This window comes from Tinamus guttatus, unplaced genomic scaffold (assembly GCF_059628265.1).
Source record: "Tinamus guttatus ecotype Peru unplaced genomic scaffold, ASM5962826v1 Tinamus_guttatus_pri_ptg000459l, whole genome shotgun sequence".
Lineage (NCBI taxonomy): Eukaryota > Metazoa > Chordata > Aves > Tinamiformes > Tinamidae > Tinamus > Tinamus guttatus.
The window spans coordinates 8,772,194-8,796,278 of record NW_028288993.1 but is presented as its reverse complement, the minus strand read 5'-3'; the positions used below and the strand labels follow the sequence as shown (position 1 = coordinate 8,796,278).

Genomic DNA, 24,085 nt, shown 5'->3' with positions numbered 1-24,085 from the left:
AAAATCCATTTAGGGTGATTCCTGTCGGAATTCCTCTCTACTGCCCTGGAACAATCTGTGAAGTGAACATAACTAAATTCAAACTGCACATTTCAAGGTATTTCTTTAATGAGGTGCAGTGCACAGTCACAAAGCTAATTGATTAATGTTATTTCTGTGACTGGAGTGGAAGCTCTAAAAGAAAAGACTGGAAGGAAGAATGAGCTAAGCCTCGGAGACACAAAAGGCCTCATCCTTTTGACGAGAAGTGCCAGATTAATCTTCATAAATGGTCATAATTACTTGTGCCTGGAGCTCAGCCAAGTCATTCCAAATAAAAATTAAATTATACAACTGACTGCATGGTCAGTCTCTTCCCCAGAGTGTTAGAGCAGCCCTAGCCCTAAAGAAACAAGCAGACATTTACTGTATGCTCACGACAGAGTAGAAAACAGGGAAGGTTTAGGCAAATAAAAGCTAAAGAACAAAACACTTGGAGTATAATTTTATTCACCTAGAAACAAAGGGTCAAAAGTCACAGCATGGAAGTTCATTTTATTTTGTAAACGCATTAAAAAGATGTCCACATACAAACAAGGGCCTTTTAACAACTTAAACACAGACAAAAGAAACTATAAAAATTCAGTACATTAATAAAAAGTTGAGATTTCATTTTCTTTCCGTGTAATTCCTCGCAAATATTGCTTTCCATACTGCTCTGCACACACTCTGAAGTACAACCGTTAGAATCATTAAAGAGGCTGAATGTAAAGCCAGTTGCTATAGGAATGTGTTGCTGAAAGGCACAAGCCCTGTAGCACGTTAGCTAGAACCGAGACAGAGGACTGAAGGAACTGGCTAAAAAGCTTCTGAACTGAAGCTGCGTTCATCTTCCGAGAAACCCACCTCAGTTCTGCAAACAGTTAAAATATTCTTCATGGAGGCAACAGCATTAGACTGGACATACACTTAGTTACTAAATGTATGTTTCCATATTACCCTGATGCATCTAATGCCGATGCTAAATTAAAAACATTTCTGAAGCAAAACTATTTCAGTCCCAACAACTGTTTATTGTGCACTAAAAGCTGCTCTGTGTCAACTACTGTAACCTGTAGTTCAGTCTTCAGCGCTGGATATTCTTGACTGCAACTTTGGACTTCAATCCTTGAGATGCTTCCAAAGGGAATGTCAATTATAAACTACATTCCTTTTTAAATTGGAGCTAATCTAAAATTCAGTTTGACCCTGTTTCTCCTCCAAAGATGATTTTCAAGATATATGATTTATTTTTTTTAACCACTGTTTGAACTTCTTGCAAAATCTTTTCTTTCCTATGAGTCTTCAATGTAAGCTTGAAACTGTCGGGGTGTTTCTCTAGATCCACAGCTCTTCACTTGGGAGATATTTTCAGCTGGGGCAATCCACATTACATAAGTTTTCCATGATTAGCAGTGACTTGTTACGCTCCAAGTGTAAACGTCCCAATTTTTAAGAGTTAAGTAAACATCTTGGGATTAACAAAGAGCAACTTGAATGTCTATAGTTAACACACTTCCAAGATTGGTGTTGTCCTGCCAGGACGTAGTGCAAGAAATGAGCCCTGCCAACATAAGGCACTTACCTACGTTATGTGAGAGGGCAGGGGCGAAGACTCCTGCAACGTGCAGGTCTAACGAGAGGGTCTCAGTGGAGCAAACGGGAGATCGCGCGGGCCCCGCTGCGATGGAGTTTGCTTCCTAACAGTCATCACATCCTCCCGTTGGCAGCCAGCTCGTTAATCTTCGATTTTTGATGATCATATTTCACAGAAACAATAAGAAAAAGCAAGAGAGTGGCTCCTTGGATGGCAGCCAACAAAAAGAAGTAATAGTTTAATTGGCAGCCGTTAATGTTACCTAGAAAGAACGGGGCAGGGAAAAAAGAAAGCATAAATAAAGAATATACAGCTAAAAATATCAGCCCCTTTGGTCTTAAGTAATGAAGATTTTCTTGCAAGACTATGGATAAACACAAACCACATGGTATTTCCATAAGACTGAACATACTTTTTTTTTCCAATTATCCAGAACAAAAGATTGAACATTTGAGGAAGATGCAAAGTCTGAAGATTACTTTCTTTTGTGCTCCCATTCCTTAAGCCAAGTAATTTCCCTGTGGATCTAGAAATGCTCTTACAGCATGACTTCCCTTAAAAAAAATACAGAAAGCTCCTGCTACCACTGTATGAACTTTCTGCACACAAAGGCTATGCACATACACCCAAGAACATGCCTTGGGAAAGTCGCAGCAGTTTTAAGAGGCTTATATATATATATGTATATATATAAGGTATGGTATCTTTTGCTACAAGTCTGTAATATTTTCCTGACTTAAGATAAAACAGATGAAAATGTTTATATTCCTATGATTTGCTTTCTTTCTCAGGGTAAGCGATCATTATCAATTTTTGTACAGACAATTCATTTTAAAAGCAACAACAGAAAACACCCTTATGTTGCAGCCATTAAATGGATTTTTTTCCAGAGAAATTTCTGCAAATAGCTTAGACTGTAAACTGCTCAGAAACCACTCAAAATGTAATGTAACATTCAAGACAGAAGCAGTGCCAGATGTCGGCTACCCAGCAGGCTTCCTTTAACCCGGACAAATAATTTTGGAGACAAAAGTCAGCTCTCCAAAAGGTATTGCATGTAGAGGCTTGTTAATTCTGCTTTTTGTGGCTATTTGTTAATTTATTTAAAAATCTATTTTATGAAGAGCCTTGGTAAATTGCTCAGAAAGTTAACAAGGAGGCAGCATTTGTGTGAAGCACAACACGAGCATTTGTGTAAAGCATCTGTGGAAATGCACCCTGAATTCTGCACCAGGCAAGGCTCACTTCACACATGTGAGTCCTGGCACTGCTTTGTTGGGAGCATCTAGCATCAAAACATCCTTCCAGCCTCCTAAAAGAGAAGGTATGAACCCACTTTGCCAGTTCTACCAAGTAACTCTCATGCAGATTAGTAACTAACGATCCTTGGCCATCTTTGTTGCATAGGCTTTTAACGAGCTCAGAGAACACACTGAAATGATGAGACATTCATTTCTGGTTTGTTTTAAAAAAAGCTCTTTTGTTTTACAGCCTAACTGAAATAGGTAAAAGTAGGAATATTTGTACTGTGCTTCTATACAAGAAGCCCTCTCCATCAGTCTGCTCAGCCCTGCTCAGCATTTCATGGTGTTCGTGCATGGGAAGGCCAGTACCTGCCTTCTTTGCTAGGCCAAAGAAAGAAAATGGAGAATCACAAAAATGTATGCTTTTAGGGCAAAGCTTTGGCAACTTTGTAGGTATAAAGAAAGCAATTAGGGCATTTTTTTCCCAGCCTTCTCTTAGAAAAAAAGTGAAGAGCTTGCGGAACCATGTGCAGTTTGTTTTGCTGCGATTCACCTTTGACACTCCCTCAAAATTGTTGCTAATTAGTGATTTGTAGCACATTAAATAATGTTAAATTAAGGAAGCTCATTGCTAAAACATTATTCCTCTATTAAGAAATGTACACTAACTACTGCTGCAATTCCAAGAACAATATATTGTGGCTCACTTCCAACATGCCACATGAGCCACAGCCAACTGGACCATTATAATCATCAAAAAGGGGTAGAGAGAGTAAAAATAGCAAATTGTACATCCATCCTGACAAGCTGTTCATGCAGGCATGCATATAAATGTGCAGATTAAATTAATTACTGAAACTTAAGATTCAATTAAATGAATATATAATAAAATGCAATAAAATTGAGTCTTTCCTTGACATTTAAAATACAATATACATGTGAAAATCCATTTCAAGAGCAGACGTGTTTAAAAAGTAGTAATTATCCTTTACGAGACGGGAATTAACTCCACAAAGTCTCAGTTTTTCAAATAGAAATAACAGTCATTTCGGTGACAGCAATCAACACTGAGCTGCCAGCAGAGCCAACATCCCTGCTAGGTTTTGGAAGCACTCAGTTACCACAGCTGATATCACAAGGTAATGTATTTTTTGCAAATGTATTGATTGTTTCAGACATTGTTACTCTTTGGTAACATCCAAATTTAGTTTACATGGCAAATACTTTAAATCTGGTCTAAGTTTATGCAGCACTTTTAAGCTGTGCATGCACAGCAGGGCTAGCATTCGTTTTAAGAACTGTTTACACACTCCTCCTGTTGGAAGTAATTAAACCAGCGAGGATGGGATGATTTTTCTGGAATTCCCAAGCTGCCACCTACTGGTGCCAATAATTATTTTTAATCTTAACCGCCAATACAAAGCTAAAGTTCCACTGGACTTTAAAAACATTAGAAAAACCTAGCAGAAAGAAATACAAAATTAACTCATGGTTATTGCCAGGAAGTCTCCTGAAACGAGGAAGCAGAATCATCACTAACAGCAGGCTGCAAACATTTTACCCCCATAGCCCCAGAAGGCAATTCAAGTACTTTCAAGCAAATATTATCTTCTTCCTAAGTTACATAACTCCTTTAAATACTTTTTTACTAACATGCAAAGTTTTCTAAGTAATTTCTAGTGATAAAATGCAATAAAGCAATTGTTGAACAGTAGCTGATAAAGACTAAATTTTGTCTTTAATATAATGGTAAATAAATCTTTACTATCAAAATAATACCACATTAAGCTATGACAGTTCCATATGCTCAAAGCTTACTTATTTCTGAAGGAAGCCTTTTACTTCATAGAATTGGAATGCACTGAAAATAACTTACCAAAATCTGTGTGATTACTCATCCAGCCAATTTCTTTAATAGACACCAGTGCTAACAGTCCAGAGCCAACAAATGATCCAATCCCCGAAAAGAAAAAGAACAGCCCCATAATAGCACTCTGCATGGATTTGGGAGCAGCTGAATAGGCAAATTCTAAACCTATATTAGAAGAAAAATATTGCAGTTGTAAGATATAAGGCACAAAAATTGTTTGTTCTAGGTCAGTGTAATAGAAGCTGAAGATGGGCGCCCCTTCCAACACGTTACAAATCTAAAACTGGCATGTTTCAGGAGACAGGGACTTCAGCTATTCAATCACCATCAATTTCAACACCTGAGACTTGGATCTTGCTAGTATTACATGTGCAACAAAAATCTTATGATGCAGCATATTTCTCTGTATAAAATTATCTTTAGAAAGAGCTCACATTTCTGGCATTCATTCATTTGATCCACACCGATTGATTTGAACAACAGAGAGGGTGTATTATGGAAGTCCAACCTAGAAATGATTTACCTTCTCATTCACTTGTGTTTCAGCCTTAACAGAAATTTATTAAAATCTAAGTACGTTGTAATTATGGTTTAGATAAACCTGGTACTAACATTGAATCACTTTGAAAGACTAGCTTAAAACTTCAAGATTCAAGTAATTGCCTGGCAAGAACCTGGCAACTCCATTTCCATGTCCTCCGTTTCATTTGGTTCTGTTCTGTAACATTTATAAAGCATATGGACTTCCTTGCTCAGAAAAATAGCACTCAGAACTGACCAACTTGCATTGACCATGAGCATTTATTTCCCTCAGAGATACAGGCAGACACTGAGTCAGTAGGTGCATGCAAATAAATTAATTGTAGCTGGAAAGTAATTAGTTTTAATTTAATTTTGATCTAGAATACTCTGAGTCCACCAATTGTCTGTCTGTTCTTTTAAGCATTGTAGAAACGGAACTTGAACTTCAAGTTCCCCTTATTTAAGTTTCAATAAATAAAAGCAGGAAAAAGAAAAGCCAGTGGTATCAATTTAAAAACAATTTGTACTACTGAATTTGAGCACCAACAGGACACGCTGGGTTAGGCGCAGCCTCGCAAAGACTAATGCTCCTGATTAACACTTTCTAGAACAGTGTTCCTGCCAAAAATTAAATGGGGTTATTCACAAGAGACACTTAAATACAGTCTCTGCAGCGCTTTTTCTCTGAAGGATGAAATGCCTGTTTCAAAATAGGCTGCCTCATACTGAAATTAATGAGAGCATCAATCCGCTACCTCACCTATTGTTTTTCTTGGCCTTTAGGTCTATTATGCTATTTTTGCCAAGTCATATGTCTGCATAATAAAGGCACACTTTAGTTTCACCACCAGTGTTGACTTCTGCTATTTGAGACAGAGTTTCAAATAGCAAATGCAGTCACATCTCCTTTGAAGAAAAGGCCTAACACCTCAGTCAAGTCAGGTCAATTTGCCCGTTGTGAGGGAGCAACTCTGTTCTTGTAAAAGAATCAGAACTGAATGTTTTTTACTTATTGATCTGAGAGCATTTTGCACTGCCTCATGAGAAATCTCAGATAACCACCATGAGGTTTCTCTTTTCCTCTTCAAGGTGTCAGCCTAGAATGGAACTGAAACATTCTTGGTGCAGCTCAGCTCTGTACAGCTCTGAATTCAAACCACAACGAGACAAGGTCTATAGAGATGGAATAGGCAGTCAGGTGGTAAACAGGGGGAAAATAAGTTACATTTAGTTTGAGAATTAGAGACAAAAATTGTTTTCAATGTTTTATCACTAAAATAACAGTTCAGATTTTTCAGAGTATTTATCTGGACAATCTCACCTAAAAATACTACAAAACCCCCCCACTACTTTCATGATAAGGTAGTTTGTTCTTATTCTCTTGTGAAGCTACCACAGTTAATCACAAATCTCCAAAGCATCAGTCATGGTTTGGTTACCAGGATTTGTACACTGAACAATTAAAGCTCAAGTCACACCCATGACGTGAAAGAGGATGTCATTGTCCATTAGATGGATGCACTGGATTTGAGTGTTATTGCAAAAAAAAAAAAATCTAAAAACTAAAGCCAAAATAGATATAAACACCATACACTTCTTGCAACAAAATAAGTCATGTTTCTGAACTTGAATAGTGTTTTCAGTGACCCTAATATTTCATCTGGTATAAAGAACACAAAATCTTTTCTTTGTCTTCAGAGCTATTCCTGCCTGCTGGCAGCCATGGATAATGATTTCATGCTACCTCAAACAAGCAGTTTTGAGGTTAAACCTTCTAGTTGGTGTTGTCATGTGAGATTATGATTCCAAGCTAAATATGGCTGCTTTAAGAGGACTGACGGAATAATACAAAAGATTAATGGAATGTGTGTCATCTTTTAAAAGGTACCTCAAGTGTAACTAATGTGTTGTAATAAGAATATGCTTAGTTTTACAGTAAACAAAAACAAACCTATGTTTCTGCTCTTACGATATTTAGTCTTTTTTGCTCACAATAAATGCTTCAAAATCACTATAGCTTTAACCATTAACACTTGGCTTTTTCTAAAGCTGAAGTTCACAGCACAATAGATGTTTCTATCAACATTCACTGTTAAAGTAGTAAAGTATCCTCTATTAAGCCTTGAGGGACCTTCTTAAAGCTACTAAAAATTCACTTTAAATAGTGATCAGAAGTCCAAGAAAAAAAAAAAAAAGAAAAAGCATTGTAACACAAATTGTATGAAAGTGTAATACACAAAGCAATTAAGATCTGCATGGAATCTCTGGTTCAAACAGAAGCGATTGCCTTTTTTTCCAACTTTGGCCAACTAACAGGTTTTGAAGTTACGAAGCTGTTATTACAGATGCAGCAAGTGCAAAAGAACAGCAGGGTATTCACCTAAGAATAGTGAAAGCTTTCAAGATTTTACTTCCCATGAAGCCCCCTAAAAACATATAAACAATCCTCAACTTGGAGCTCAACAAACAGAGCCTTTTGCCCTTGAGCTTTTCATAAATTGCAGATTATTGTTGTTCTCATGCAAAAAAAAAAAATGCAATGCTGATATAAATGGATGGTCTTCAAAGTTCAACATTCTAAACCAGTATTAAAAATGCATTAGAAAGTAACTATCATCAAGGAAATATTGGAGTCACTGGAAGAGCTCTGATAGATCAGAGCAGCTAGCTGTACAATTCTAGATAAGCAGTATCAGAAAGCAATTTAACAAATCTAAGATTACAAAAAGTTTCTATTACTGGTACCTATGCATTGCTCCCAAGCACTAAATGTGTAAATACGGTGCTAGAAAGATTCACAATGGCATTTCACTTGCTTAATCATAATAAACCTGTGCTAGCCACACCACAGTGACAGCAGATAAATTGCCTGTGGGTTTTTTTGTGCTAATGAGCCCTGCATGAATATGAAACAGACCAGAAAATAAGATTTTATAGTCCTATTCACCCTCTCCACTCACTCTACTTTCAGCTTAAAAACCCTATAATCAAACAACAGTCCACATGTCATATAGAACAGTATCAAGAAATTTAAGATCACTTGTTCTAGTATCATGGAGTATTAAATAACTTCAGAAAAGCTGTGTTATAAATATAGTTGACAAAACTGTGCACAACTTACTCTGCTATTAGTATTCCCCCAAAGTTAACGTTTTAATTACACAGGATTTTTCTTATTTCAGAATCGTAAGAATTCAACTTGTACGAATTTGAACTGGTGACAAATCTTGCTAAGATGGTTTCTTCTTTTCCTTTATCTCAAATAGGTGTTTCCAAATAGTAGCCGATTTTCCAAACTGTGGGCTCAGCTTTTAAACCAGAAAATGATGAACCACAAACTTTATTTGCAACATGTGGCGAAGAATTCAGAGGAAACAACACAACATCAAAACTATTCTTCCAAGTACAGCACTGAACAAGTATCTTGTTTTCTACAAAAGCTGGTAAATATCTGTTGCTGACTGGATGACATGCAAAGAATCTAGATGTTATTTTTCTTGAAACTCAGTCATGAAAATAACTTTTCACATAGCCAGTTCTGAAATGTGAAAAAGATGACGAGTGTTTTGCCATTGCATATTTGAGTGTATTGTATAATATTGTACTTGAGAATATTGCAGCCTATTTACAGTGATTTGAAAAGCAAATATTTAATTTTTAAGAAGCCATCATTCATGATAGATGGTATGTAGAAGCCATTTTAAAGCATGCACCAAAGACTTACCTGCTATACTTGCAAATATTTCACTGAATCCAATCAACACATATTGAGGTATCTGCCACCATATTGGCAAATCTGCAGCATGGTATGTAACATTTCCAATTGTCTGATTAATAGTTTTAACCTTTACAATTTTCAGTCTGTTGCTTTCCAGAATTCCTACATGGGGTAAGGGAAGGAGAGGAAAAAAAATGACCTAAAATGCAAACAGTTTCTTCACATTATGAATTTAATTAGGATTCAGTCCTGCATGACAATTATAATTTATGAAATCGGCATATATACTTCCTTATTTCCTGATACAAATAATTTCAGACTACTTATTGTTATTTTGAGAAATGCAGTTCTTCCAAAGAAGCTCTCAAAAGACCATAACTACATTTTACCAAATTTTGCCAGAAATTTCTCCGCTAAGATGAATGTTTTAGAAGCTAGAATCTATTGATTCATTCTTACACTTTGATAGCAATAAGTTTCAGATTTAATCTTACCTTTTAAGAGTTAAAAGAATCTTAATTCTTGCTATAAGTATATAAACTCTATAAATGAAGTAGATTTTCCAGCTGAATAACTTTAAATACTGCTGTTCAAAACTTACAATAAAATGCATGAAGCACAGCAGATGTTCATTAAATCTAATCAGTTGTATTCTCACACAGTTTATAAGATATTTAAAATAATCTAAACAATCTAATAGGCAGCCTATATAGTGTCCAGAATTAATGCCAGTTAGATAAGTCAGTTAAAATGGAAGTATGGCACAAATAAATCATTAAGATACTTCCAAGACCGCAAGTTAATATCTTAACACCTTCGTACATTCTGATTTTAATCAGTATCTCTCTCTGAGGCAGGAGTGTTTGGAAGTGATATAGTTCTTTAGGAATATTAAATTACGGCTTCTAGAAACATCTTTAATGGGACATTTAAAGAGTAATGGAATTTATAAACGAACGGAAGATTCCTCCCCCTTAAAAGAAGTGCAGTTCCCTACACCCCAAAGTTGTTGCAATTGGAGCTCTCAAATTCATATTATGATGAATGTTACATTATGCTATTCTAACAGGTTAAACTTCACAGCCAGATAGCAAACAATATTTTTAAAGACCAAAGAACTGGTGTTCACAGGGTCTACTGTGAAAGAGTTGGCAAGGATTTAACCAAGAAAATCATGCATCACATTTGTAGGTGAACTGTTAAAAAAAATTAGAAATTTTAAAGAATTCTGCTATATGAAATCACTCCCCAAGTCAGTCAACATGTTCATAGTCATAGTTCAATATGTTTTTTTTCAGTATCAATATAGATATATATTGCTGGTTATGAATTTACTTTTAGACTGAGCCAGGAAGATCTATCTAAAGAGCTGACATTTAAATGTTTTAAATTATCTTCCTGTGCTGGTTGCAGTTTTCCTAAGTAACACGGAATAACAGAAACATTCCTATTTTAAGTTTCAGTGACTTTGCTGTAAGAACTTTACTTGCCCACACACAAAGTGACCTTGGCCTAATAAGGTAATTATCTCTCTCGTTGAGAGAAATCTTAATAGCTCAATAAAATGTCCCTCTCTCTAAAATATAGGAGATTACAAGTGCTGAAATTAATTTATATAATGCTATCATGCTTTATCAATATGTTCATTACAGTGATGGTATGTGAAGGCTATAGGTTCTATGAAGCATTGCCCAGAGATGTTCAGTTCCACATCAGCAGCGCTCAACAACTTTAAATCCTCTCAAATGCACCTGATTTATGGTTTGAACAGAGATGCCATCTTTTTCCTTTCATGCTAGAGCTAAGCTATTTTACACTACGATAATTTCCAAACATTAGAGAACATTAAGGTGGGAGGGGGGAACCCACAAAGTGGGGGGAAATTTGGTTGGGCATTAACCCAACTTTATTACTTCACATATAGGGAAAAGATTTTAAGTAGAATTTTACTTCGTTAATATTTAGAAGTCAGACTATATATATATATACTTAGTATATACTTATATATACTTATATATACTATATATAGAGTATATACTATATACTATAGTATATACTTCTGATCATTGTTTTTCAGGACAAAAAAAAATCTATTTCCAGATAAACAGTCAATAAATCAGACAACACAGACCTCTGCATTACAATAAATTTCATTTTATGAAGACTAAAGGCTTCACATGCACCTGCTAGACACTTTGTTCCAGCAACCCAAGCACTGATCAGTAAAGCTAAGGTCTAGGTTGGAAAAACATGGCCAGAAAACAAATAATTCCTCTATATCATGCATACAAAAAAAATAAAGGCGGCAGTTGTGTGTGTGCAAATGTAAACCCTCTGCCCTGAAAATATTAACTAGCAAGTTTATTTTAAAAAGTGTAGTCACACTCTTATCAGGCAGAAAATATGCTCCAGTTTTATCACTAGAAGAGTCAAAAAAGCTTAACATTTTGTGTAAAAGCTCTTTCATCGTGGGGAATGCACCTATGCTGATGCATTCAAAAAACTCCTTGCAAATGTCTCTTGAATAATCCTCAATTAAAGACTTAAAAAAGGACACACTTTCCCAAGCTATTGCAAGTAGCATAGCTATGCAAGTAGATGTTGTTTTCTTACCTGCAGCAAATGCAGAACACATCACAAAGAACATTCCAACTGCAATCCTCTTCAGTGAGGATGGCAGCAAGCCATTCCTCTTTAAAACAGGGTCTACCAATTTATCTTTTAAGGGTATTAGGATCAGAATAAGCACTGCATCAAACATAGTCAACCAGGCAGCTGGAAACTGAAAGGATAGATGAATTAAGTTAGTGATTTCATACTTAAAGGTTGATTTCTACTCTTCTTTAACTAAGAAAAAAATGCAGTACTTTTCATGGAATACTGAGATTCAAAACAAGCTGAAGTGATGGACATTACAAACTGAGTAAAATAAGAGCACGTGAGAGCTGAAGAAAAACAAGCACTCAGATATGCAGGTTTCCGTTTACTTTGGCAATTCGTATATGTTATCTCCAATTCCTCACCATAGTAACTCCAACAGGATTCCATACTCCCACTTTTGAGGTGCACCTCCTTCATATCAGGAGGAAATACGTCTTTTTTAGTATTATGTAGAAATACATGAAGAGTTTAAGAAAAACCTAGCCCTGATAAAGCACAATGTTCTTTAAGCAAAAATGAAGATTACTGTTTCTTTCCTTAATTACCTCAGATTATTTAAATTTGAGAAAACAAAGTACTTAGAATTGCTTTAAAAGATATTATTTACATCATATAGGGATGCAACTTAAGAATTCTTCAGGTGCGCCACATACCAAGAAAGATTATAAAAATCAAAGTATTTGATTTCTGTTGTTAATGCTTTGAGATGAGAGCAAAGTTATTTCAAAATAAGAACAGCAGAACCGATGCAATGCAGAAAAAAGAGACAGTCATGATTATGCATGATGAAAAATATAATTATTTAAAAGTATCAAATCAGATGTTAGGATTATTGTTCCATTACCCTGGCTTCAAATTCTGTATAATTTAAGTAAACTCTAAATGCAGCTGAACTAATCTTTCAAGCCACACTTTTAAGTTAGAAAAAAAGTGGTGATACAGCATTAGTGCTACTTTAAAGCATTTTCAGTTAAAGCTAACTTTCAAAGCCACTACTTAATGGAAACAATTCAGTTACATATAATGCTCTGCTTACAGGTGAAAACCTGTAATTCAACTACTGAGAAGGTGTCAGAAAAGCTCAGTCTGACGGCTGAAGCTCTATATTTATTTCTACATAGTAAATACTCGGACAGAAACTATGGGATATATTTAAGATCATCAACGTAGAGATTTGTACAAAAGATTTTAAGCATATTAATTCATATTATGCAGCTTCTATGTTTAGGTTTCCAGAAAATGCTGACTTATATTGATCACCTTCTCATCAGTTTCACAGACTATTTCTATGAAGTCTTACGTGTACTTTCCTAGAAAAAAGAAAATTCACTTCAATTCAGTGATAAGGCTCTAACAAGCCATTTAAGTGACTTATAATATCAGAAAAATTCCCATGAGGCCTCTCCCATGAGGAGACAAAAAAGAAATATGAAAGGTTATAATAATGGAAAGAGCAAAAAGGGTTACACATCAAGGAGTAAAAAACATAAATGTAGTGACCTTTATTAAAGTGAAAATTAAGTATATGCTAAAGAAACACCTCACGTGAAGTCCAAGCCTAAAATAAATGCAACAAAAAGAGAAGCCTCTGTCCAGCTGTTTTCCTTTTAAAAAAATCTATTTTTAAATTAGGATATGACTTAAGCAACATGAAAATGAACCCTGAAGTGGCAATAGTTTTCAGTGCCCAAAAGCTGCGCAAATTACATGCCTAAACTGAGAAAAGTGGAGAAAATTTGCTTTAGCTACTAGTGTTGATGGCACGCATTTTACTGAAGGAATCTCAGACTACATTTGCCAGATAACATGCTGGTTTAGCAGGCTTATTTAGACAGTATTTTTAATATCCATTAAACTGTTAGCTGCAATTTAGAAACAGCTCTTTGGGTAAGCTCAAAAGAAATTAAGTACAAGCATTTTTTATTCTTTCATCTGTAAAAAGGAGCAATTCTACCTTATTGATATTATTAATTTTAAATAAAAGAGAAGAAATTTAATTTTAAATGCACATTTAGTAAGCCTGTTAGCAATATAGACTCATAATTTTTCTTTCTATTTTTCAGAACCAATTTTACAACTACATGATGCCAGCTTTCTTTAAAAGACACCGACTGAGCAACTTCCTTCAACATGCAAAACTGACTTGAGGTAGTGTGATTATTGATTAATTAGTATGAAGTCAAAAATATAATTCAAATTGCAGTTTTGGAAATACTAATGATTCCACTTATGAATAGGTAACTTCAATTTTGGAGATGATAGTTTTTCCATTAAGAATAGATGAGTCCTACAAATTCAGTAGGAAAATCCAAACACATGTAAATACAACTTTGCAAACTTAGGACATAACAACTTTAAAAGGTTCCTTCAAAGATCATATTTCATGCATTGAAGAACAAAGACACCCTTAATTAAGATAGCAAATGTTACCTGAATACACTGAAAACAGAATGGTGTAATCTCTGTACACCAGCCAAAATCTGTTTTATGTCCTATTCTTCCAAACACCCAGTTATTTGTGTCTGTAGCCCTTGATTCCCCTTAACTACCATCTTGACTCTCCACATTTTTGGAAAACACTTAGTTACTTTTTATTCCAATTAACAAAACAAACAAACAACCCCCCCATGTTTTTAAGTGTTTTGCTCTACTTACTGTATGAGTAGAGTTGGTATCATTTGATATTTCAGGAATTTTCAGATGAAGACTTTGCAATACATAAGTTGTCTGCATCTGCATTAAGAAAGATGAGTTGACATTACTCAGACTAGTCAGTAATTAGCAAATATTACGCCAAAGGTGAAGTACTAATACTTCAAAACAAAAGAATAATTGCTAGAACATTACAGGCTTTTTTTAATCCTATGTTTATCTTTATTAAAAGAACAAGGAATCAGTCATGTGACTTTAAGCATAATTTCTGGATTTCTTTTTTCCCCCTAAAATAATTGCTATTCTAAGATAAAGGAACTGGAAAAGAATTAATTAAGATGAAATCTAGGCCACTTACACTGACCTATCTGAAGATTAAACAGAGCATAACATTTAAGATATCTTAATTTGCACAACTGTTAGTTTTAACTAACAGCTAATTTAATTTATTTTTAGTTATTTTCCTTCATTAATTTAATCATCAAGTCAAAATATTGATTTTTCTTGTAAGTATTCTTAGTAACCATTTTTCATCTCTCAGCTTCAGGGCAAGCTTCATTTATGAGACACAGAAAAACGTGCCACTAGATACCTTACACATACTGCTGACCTACTGCTACTAAAGCTGCAGCTTTCCCCAACTACTGTATCTAAGGAATGAATGAAGTTACCATTACTCAGTACTATTTTTCCCAACATAATATTATTAAAGTGATCGTTGAGATGCAGCCTCGGGTGTGTGAAAGGAAAGGCATTAACTTTATTGACCACATGGTTATTTAAGAAGTGAAAATGTCAGTAATGGAGCGCTGAAAAGTCTTGTTCAATACCCATCTTCTCTACGATCACAGGTACTGAATGCAAACTGTAACTTTACAGAACACTTCCCTCCAGAAAGCTTTCAAGTGTTTCCTCTGGGTTACTGCTCTGCGGGGTAATTTTCAAGAAAGGCTGAGATTTACAAGCTAGGCTCAGAACTACAGCTTAATGAGAGTGCCCTAGCCCTTCCAAATGCAGTGAGGAGAACATGAAGTTATGGCCCCTATGTTTGAAATTCTATTTTGAGACACATAAAAGAAAAAGTTAGACATTTGGAAATACTCACTTGGAAATACACTGTCCAGTAAGGTATCAAAGCTAAAAAGACAGGGATAATCTTGACAAGAGCTTTCACATCTTCTACTTTATCTTCTCTGAATGGGCCTCCACGAGACAACTTGGCCATCTCAAACAAGCTTTGCTTGCGAGGCTGCTGAAGTACTCCCTGGCCTTCGCTTTTGAAAAAGTTTGAAACATTTAGTCAAATGGCAACAAAAATTGACCTAAATGACAACATTCTAACACCTTTTTTTTTTTTTAAGAAAAACTTGTGCATTTCTAAAGATATATATTGTACAAATATAAATAAGTAATTTATATTACTTATAAATATAACTAAATATAAATAACTAGGTCCAAATGGATCAGCTGTGGGTTAGAGCATAAACTGAAATGTTTCATTATAAAGGTTTCCTTAATTCTAATCCTCCCCTTCCTCACATATGGAAAATTAAGCACCCTTATATACAAAACTGAGAAACAGTATCACAAAAGATTGGTTATTCCAAGTGATCAAATTGTTTTGCAGTCTGAATACACAAAATCCCACAGGAAAGGAGGCACTTGACAACTCCTGTCATCCACAGCCACCAATATTCCATGGGCATCTCTTGGAGTAGGGGAACCAGCTGGGAGGGAAGAAGCAGTGGCCCATTTCAGTGGCCCATCAGGCTTCTTCAAGCATTAAAGACAGATGACAGCGTTTTTAAAATCAGGAGGTTTTAAAAAAAGCACCTAAGCCCAGAAGAAGGTTGACTAATGATTAAAAACAGCACATTTAGGTGATGTTTTATTTCCAGCGATTCTGGGCTAGCAGGACATAGCATTCATGTGAAAACAGCACCCTTGATTTTGCAGCATAGAGATCCAGTGATCTCTGAATGTTTCTCGTTTTCACCCCAGAACTCCCAGAATGCGTCTCCCATTGCAAAGTTCCAGTTCTCAAAGCAAAATTGCATTTTCTACTGTATTCTCTAGAGCGACTTACTGCCAGCTAGTTTGGACAAACTAGTTTCAATTCTTAGGCTGGAATTCAGACTATATAAAAGAGCTCTTTACAAACCTATTAGTTGATCGCTCCACATGTCTCTTTCTTGAGCAACAAGAATATGCAAGAATTTTAAACATGTCTGTGAAGGCGCTACCGTCAGGTGGTTTTGTGATGAAGAAACTCTGACCACATAAGAAAACCATGAACGAAATCCCAATGCAAATTGTTGGGATGCTATATCCAATAACAAAGCTCACGTTCTGCTGAATGTATGCAATGCCTCCCAGAGACAGAATAGCTCCCAAGTTAATGCTCCAATAAAACCAATTAAAAAATCTTCTTGTGGCTTCTGGACCCCGATCTTTGACCTGAAAAAGATTAAAAGAAGTCCTTCAATTTCTGAATAAAATGTTTATTAGAATTCACCCAACTACAATGCATGGAAGAGCCTGGGTTTAATTTACGGTCATACTAAAATGATTTAAGTGTTTTGGGCTTAGCACAGTATTTGATGATATGACACTGTACTGAGCTTCCCCATTACATCAATGACCTTCTAGATCTTCAGCATCTGAAAAGTTATTCAAGATCAAACTTCAGTTTAAACTTTCGGTTGCCACAGAAAAGCAGTTACTATTTCTGCTGTACTCTTGTCTCGTTTGGTTCACATTGTCCCACAAACACATACAGAAGTTGAAATAACTGTTTTTCTTTAAATAGAAAAGTTGAATTATGAAAAAGAAAAAAAGCACCACTAGCATTGCAAAAATCATTTCTTCCAAATTAATGCATGTAACAGTTTTTCTAAGTCTCAAATGACTATCTGAGATTAAAGTGCACACTTCAAAATTAAGTTTTAACACAGTTCCAGTTGCTCTCATCAGAACATAAATTGAAGGCTTGCCCTTCTGACCTTCATAATAAAATAGAAATTAAATTCAGGTTGCCCGGGATATCACAAGCCCTCAGTAAACATCTGCCCTTCTATCGAATCTGCACCATTTATAATGCTTTTTGTCCTCCTTGAACTCTATCTCAGTGTCTCTCCAGGCAAACCAAAGACATCACTGGTTTATAGAATTTGTCCTGCACTGGCTTCACATTCTATATTGCCTACTATAAATCACCCTATGTTTTGTAATTAAGTCACAGAAACTTGGTGTAACTCACAAGTTATACCTCATAATACATGATGTAAGAGAAATTATGCAAGCTAAAATTTGAAATACATAAAGAGGATCAAGTCGTCTGCAGAAGAATCCATAACACACTATTTGTCACCGTTTTATGACTGAACGTCCATTAACAGTGACCAGTGAATCAGTAGCGTGTCCCAGTCTTGCTGAATCAGCTGTTTTTTGATTTCTAGTTACAAGTTTCCCTTCCTCATTTGCTAGACCTTCAAAAGAGCCAGGGGTACTTTGTAATTTAGAAAGCGTGTTATGTCTTGAAATACATGCTTGACAGTCAGTTCTGATTTTCCGATTTCAGGTTTTTCAGTTGATGCCCAAACCCTTCTGTATTATTTAATCAAGCTTAACAAAAGAAATATTAGAGCATCTACCTAAATGCACAGTTAGCAACATTGTCAGGCATTCAAGTCTGTTAGCATATCAATTACAAACTCAAAGCCTAAAACCAAGGGATTCTCCCTTCTAAGTTTAAATTTTGTACTCCTTCCTAATCTTAAGAGCTTTCATGCACATTTTCAGCAGTGTTTCAACCCAAATGGCAGCAGGATATTAGCAGGGCATTCAACTCTCAGGGTATAATGTCCAGCCCTGCATCTCCAACCCATCCCTGTGTATCCCCCAAACTTTTCACATGTTTCCCCTACTAAATAGGACTCACAGGTATACTAAGGAAAATACAGAGTAACCTATTTCCCTGAACAGGCGCAATCACAATTACTCTTGATTTTCTTCTTTCAAATCATATGGCAAATTTGAACAAAAGCAAAAGAAAATGTGGAACTCCTAGTGTTCTGGTCACAGCAGCATGATCCAGATGCTATTGCTCAGAGCATGCAGGTGCCAGGACAGCCTTCTAATGAGGAAATAGAAACAACCTTGGTATTTTAAAGACATCTGACATGACTTCCTTTTTTGTTTTTCTTTCTTTTTTTTAAATCTAACCTAGACCCTATTTCTTCTGCAGTACAAAGGGGTCTTTTCTTGATCATATAGTAACTATCTTGTATGTACAAAGAGTACAGTTAATCCAAAAGCAAAGAAAACTGTTTTTTTTTAATAATGGTTATCATAATGGGTAACTAAAAAGCAATAGAGTTCCACATATTAAAGGAAGCAGCCTCAAAACTCACGTTTCATATATATAACTCTTACACCAGACTGATTATGGTCTGATGAGATGCAATTACTATCCAGTTTTCATGCCAAGGAATCCCGAAAGCCAGGAACGCTACATTATGGAAATTGTGTAACCATTAGGTCATTTACAACTACTTTCAGCAGAGGATGCATCAGCTGTGAAACTCTGCATTGCAATAGTCTAAAGCAGTTGTCTTCTTTACAGCTGTAATTGTCTAAATGCAGGTAAACAAAGAAAAAGAAGGAATAACTTGGTCTTCAGTTACACTAGCTAAAAACATCTGATCAATACAACTCCAAAGCACAGCTACCCTTGAAATTAACACCCAGACAAATCCCTTGCTGAATTATCGCTTCCCCAGATTTTTGAACAGAAGTGTCTTTCCTAGGAGATGATTCAAATACTGACCTAGGCAGTCTTAACAGCTTGACACCAAATAAAATTTCAAATATTAAGGTTCTCTTAGAAAGATTTCCAGGCTTATATGTAAAGAGCGAGTAACCTATACAAACATCATTGTTTCTCCATAACATATGTGTTTAGATGCGTTGCTTTGTCACAAAGTAATTTCATAGCTCTCTATGATTACACAGTCTCAGAGAAAAACCCCCTTCTCTCTCTCTCTCTCTCTCTCCATGTTGTGCCAGACCCAAACATCTGACCTCCTGTTTTAATTCATATGAAAGGAAAAAGATTTTAAAAAGTTATATCTGACTAGTTTTCATTTATGCCTGCAATTCACTGACAAGTCACAAATGACAAATGAAAACAAAGACACCCCCAAATTTATCACAATCAACTGTGCAATTTTATACAACCAGAAGTGTAAGAGTACAGTGTATTAATGCTACCGCAAACCCAACATTTTCATCAGAGTAAGAAGAGTTTTTGCAGCTACACACTGATAGCTTTAATGACTACGATAGCATTTTAGACAGGACAAGCACTATGGTTAAAACTAGCATCTCTAATCACTATCTTAACTATATATAAAGCGCCACAGCTTTGTCTATATTTAGAGCAATGGTTAGAGCCCGTACTAGATCAGTAATCTACCACTACTGGGTCCAATCTTGGCTACAATGTTGAAGCTAAACCAGCTTTCACAATAAGGAGAGAAAGTCATATTGTGTCCCAACTGTGGAAAGTCACAAACTGCTACATAGGAGAACAGGAAATGACTGTGAAGCCTTGCACTTAAAAGGGGAACTGGAAAGTGCCAGGTTATATATATGTATCACATGCTTATAAACACTATTCTGAGAACCGGCAGGTTCAGATTTAGATCAGCATGTTGGATCAATTTGCAGCTTTTAGAAAAACAACTCTTACTTATAAACTAGCTTTACTTAATTATGCTCATAACTAGTTTGCAACAGTTAATTTTTGCTGAACTGACTGTCAAAAGTTATTCAGTACTAAGTCATTTGTAACAGTATTTCTAAATGTGTCTATTTAACAGTAATAAAAACACATTCTTTAAACTTCAGAAAAAAATACTGGAAGTTACTTTCCAATTATCCAGTTACAGGGATTCCTTTCTTCTAAATATAAAAATCCTCTTTAAATCTGGATTCCCCATCTAAATTATAAGTTGTCAGCTAAAATTGAAAATGTAAATGACATTTTTTAGAGAGACTTGCCATGACATGCAATTAACAGCATCTGAAAGCCAGTTCACATCAGCTAAAGTGCATGATCCACAGTTCACAGTATTTCCCTTTGTTTGGTATTTAAGGCACACAGCTTATCAGCACCGACCCAACCAGAACATGGCTCTATTGAATGCTGGCCTCCCAAGAATGCAACTCTGGAAGACAGACTTTATTCTCAGCAATATATATCCACCTACCCAGCAGTGCACTACATTCCTATGCAGGGAGAAGCCACCCAAGAGAGCCCAAAAGTGCACAGCAAGGTAAACAAAGTGCTGTAATATATTTAACAATAGATAAGCCAGAAAAACAGAAAAGGGAGAAAATCCAGTCCTCAGCAGAGCACTGCTGATTATTAAGAACCAGAAAGGAAAAATTTTTCTGCTTCACCCTACATAAATCAGTGTGAATTATCTACAATTTTAGCCAAAAACTGCTTTCAAGGAAATCCTGGGGGGAAAGCCTTAAAAAAATATATCTAGTTATAACAGCTACACTTCCATTGGCAGTGGTTCTTCTTTTACTCTCCTCTGCCATTATTTATCTCTGATATTTAGTGTTCATAAAATGTTCTGGGGACAAGCAGTCCATTTGAAAAACACCTTACAAGACAGAGTTATATTAAAGCTATTTTGCTTGATGGGCTCATGCTGGCTTAAACAGAATCAATACACTGGGGACATACAATCCTAGGCTATAATAATGTTTTACATTTATGTACTGCCTTTCACCCAGAACTCCAGAATTTATAATATGCAAAATGCCAAAGAATGACAAATGTAAACTGCACAACAGAGAATAGAGGCCCATTTGGCAAGGACATTGTGGCAGACCATACCTCTCGCAAAGAATTTCATGGCATTTCTGATAGCTGCGCTATCCAGAACTCAATGGGCCAGTAAATAGACATGTAACTGGATTAGAGGTATTTTCCCAGCCTTGTCACCAAGAACTGTTTGCTTAGGGGAGCTTCACAGTATCTAAGCATCTGAAAAAAAAATTTGTAAAGCCAAAATTATACTCCAATTCAACACACACCGCTAGCACGCTGTCTTGCTTAGCATAAGATTGTAAAAAACGCATGCAAGAGTACCAGGTGATACTAAGTCATGAGCTGCCTGTCAAATGTCTTCTGTAAAAATCGCTTGGTTCTGCAGGGATGATCCAGTGATGATCTCACTGGAGCGGGTTAGAACAAGGCCCTTTGACAGGGCATGAACAGCCCAAGTGACGATGCATCTACCATGCTGAGAGCTCCTGTCACCCAGAGCAGCACCAGCCTGCACAAAAGCATCACTCACGGTACAGCACTGAATATAGAGAATACCTTAAGGCTAAGAGAGCATTTGTTATCTATCTTTCGCTTATAGCTTCATGGTAAAGGCCTTTGACCACAGCCCAGAATGTCCCTGTCAAAACTAAAGCATGTCTCAGATATTTCACCCAATCTGCTCCAACATCCAACTGACTGGCTACGAACTCCACAACAGGGGATATTTAACAAGGCACCTAGTGGCTATGAAGCGCTTGGCCCCACTCCTCAAGACTACAACGGCCTGGGCCAAACCAGGCAAGGCACCTCCGGCAGGAGAACTGGGAAACCAGCGAGACATCGGACTTCACCCAACGCCGAGGGGACGAGCACCTAGGAGAGCACCGGGGACTGCACCAGGCCGGACCACACGCGCCCACCCAGCCCTGAGCTTGGCTGACACTCATCAGCCGGCTCTGCCCCCACACAGGACAGCAGCAACCACCACATGATACTTGACCTGGTCGGCTCCAAAGGGGGTGATGTTGGCCTTGACCGACCCGACGCCCAGCCCCACGAGGACCAGTCCCACGAAGGTGGCACCGGCGCAGTAGCGGGTGGCCCCCGGGGGCGAGCAGGGCGCCGGCGCCGTGGTGTTCTCCACCGGCGAGGAGCAGTTCTCCACGGGGGACAGCGGGATGTCCCCACAGAGGCCCTGTCGCGTGTGCGGCGCGGCCACCACGGGGAAGGCCAGCATGCCGAGCAGGTAGAGCGCCATGCTGAGCAGGATGGCGCCGAACTTGCCGAGCAGCGCGTCGGCCAGCCAGCCGCCGAAGGGCGACACGAGGTACGTGACACCCATGAAGAGCAGCAGGGCCTGGCTCGCCTGCGCGCCCTCCCAGCCGTACGGGGGCCCGTTGAGGAAGAGCACCAGGTTGGAGGTGATGCCGTAGAAGGCCACGCGCTCGAGCAGCTCGGCCAGCAGCACGGCGGCGCACGCCAGCCGCCGCCCCTCGAAGGCGCTCGCTGCCGCCCTGCTGCCACCGCCGCCCAGCAAGGGGCTGCGCTCGCCCGGCTCGGCCTCCTCCATGGCGGGGCCGCCGGAGCCGCCGCGGCCGCTCGGGAGGAAACTTCGCCGCCGCCGCCCGGCGCGGCGGGGCGGGGCGAGGCGCGGCGGCGCGCTGCTATTGGCTGAGGGAGCTGTCAATCCGCGCTTCTCGGCGGCGTGGTCACGTGGGGAGGGGCGGGAGCGGCGGTTGGGCGGGAAGGGGCGGCCCGGAAGGGGCGGTCGTGAGGGGGAGGGGCTTGCTCTGAGGTGTGGATGCGTCGCCCGTTACCGCCGGTTCCTTCTCCTCTCCTGAGCGCCGAACCGGGCCGGGCCGGGGTCCCCGGAGCTTTACCGGGGAGGGGAACGGGCCGTTTCTTCCTCACTCCTTGCACCTGGCGATTCCCGCAGGGCCCCAGGCGGGCCGGGAAGGGGGTCACCGTCGGGACGGTGGGTTTAACGCTGGTATCTTGCGCTGGAAATAACGTGGGTTTGGGGGGTTTTAGGAGGTCTGTGTGTTCATATTAGTTACACTTATCTCACAGGCCTTCGTGCTAAGGCCCTTGTTCTCTCATTCAGTCCACAATAACTATGCAGTCGAAGTGTAATTTGTTTTCCTACTTTATTTCCCATCTGGCAGAGCAAAAGTAAGTAAAAGATTAAACAGGTTTGTTGCAGTAAAGCTTATAGGGAAGAGTGTTGCACAGTGTTGTTTAGGCTGGCGAGGAGGAGCCCCTGGAAGTGCAGTATATATCTGTTGTCTGCAGTTGTGCTTATCTGAGGGGGACCTGCAGTCACCAGGGTCACAGGGACATGTGAAAAAAAAAATAAAGGTTTGAATTCTGAGTAGAAGAAATTATAATGAGAAGCAAAGCCATGTTGGTGCCCCCAAGCTTGGGGACCTCAGTGTTGTTCTTTGCCAGTGTGACAGGTGCTGTGTTAAAGGCCATAGAAGGACATACCTGTCCTTAATGGTGGCCTCAGGTTGCCACTGACCCCAAAGTCTGGGTCTGAAGAAAGTGGGAAAATGTTCTCAGCATGTTTTTGGTAAAAAAAAAAAAAAAAAAAAAAAAAAAGGTAGACTGATTGCTGTCATCTAGTTACACCCAGCATCTAGGTATGGCTTAATTTTTTCTACAAGACATGATATAGCAGGCTTGGTAATTGAGCAGCACATGCTCGTAAAAGGAAATAGACTCATTTAATGATGGGCCTTTGTAAATAATATATGCCATGAAAGTGACTCATGTCATGTATCTCCCCACTTGTTAAATTTCATGAGAAAGGGTAATGAGGAAAATACAACTAGTTGTAGAGAGATCTCTCTTTTTTACTTTTTAATATTTTCATCTAGTACTATTCCCCAGAGACAACTAATAACCTCACTTATTCTAATATGTGTAAATAGCACAATTTAGACTAGTATTTGAG

At 37.9% G+C, this 24,085-nt stretch overlaps 1 protein-coding gene across 1 annotated transcript; it reads right to left on the bottom strand.

The window, feature by feature from the left end:
- Nucleotides 1-1,694: 1,694 nt before the first annotated feature.
- Nucleotides 1,695-22,736, bottom strand: SLC15A4 (solute carrier family 15 member 4). Its single transcript, XM_088532498.1, has 8 exons — nucleotides 22,130-22,736; nucleotides 16,444-16,739; nucleotides 15,388-15,556; nucleotides 14,286-14,363; nucleotides 11,583-11,751; nucleotides 8,976-9,131; nucleotides 4,736-4,894; nucleotides 1,695-1,877 (listed from the first exon to the last, which is right to left on the bottom strand). Exons 1-8 carry the CDS (start codon nucleotides 22,697-22,699, stop codon nucleotides 1,729-1,731), a joined length of 1,746 nt encoding a protein of 581 aa, XP_088388624.1. The 5' UTR covers nucleotides 22,700-22,736; the 3' UTR covers nucleotides 1,695-1,728.
- Nucleotides 22,737-24,085: the final 1,349 nt, after the last annotated feature.

Bases quoted from the DNA above. Each gene is read 5' to 3' on its own strand.
- SLC15A4 (XM_088532498.1), bottom strand. From the start codon at position 22,699: ATGGAGGAGGCCGAGCCGGGCGAGCGCAGCCCCTTGCTGGGCGGCGGT. The intron at 15,557-16,443 runs GTTTGTAAAGAG...CTTTTTCAAAAG, and splicing joins GTGGAGCGATCAACTAATAG to CGAAGGCCAGGGAGTACTTC. The intron at 11,752-14,285 runs GTAAGTAGAGCA...CTATCCTTTCAG, and splicing joins ATACCAACTCTACTCATACA to TTTCCAGCTGCCTGGTTGAC.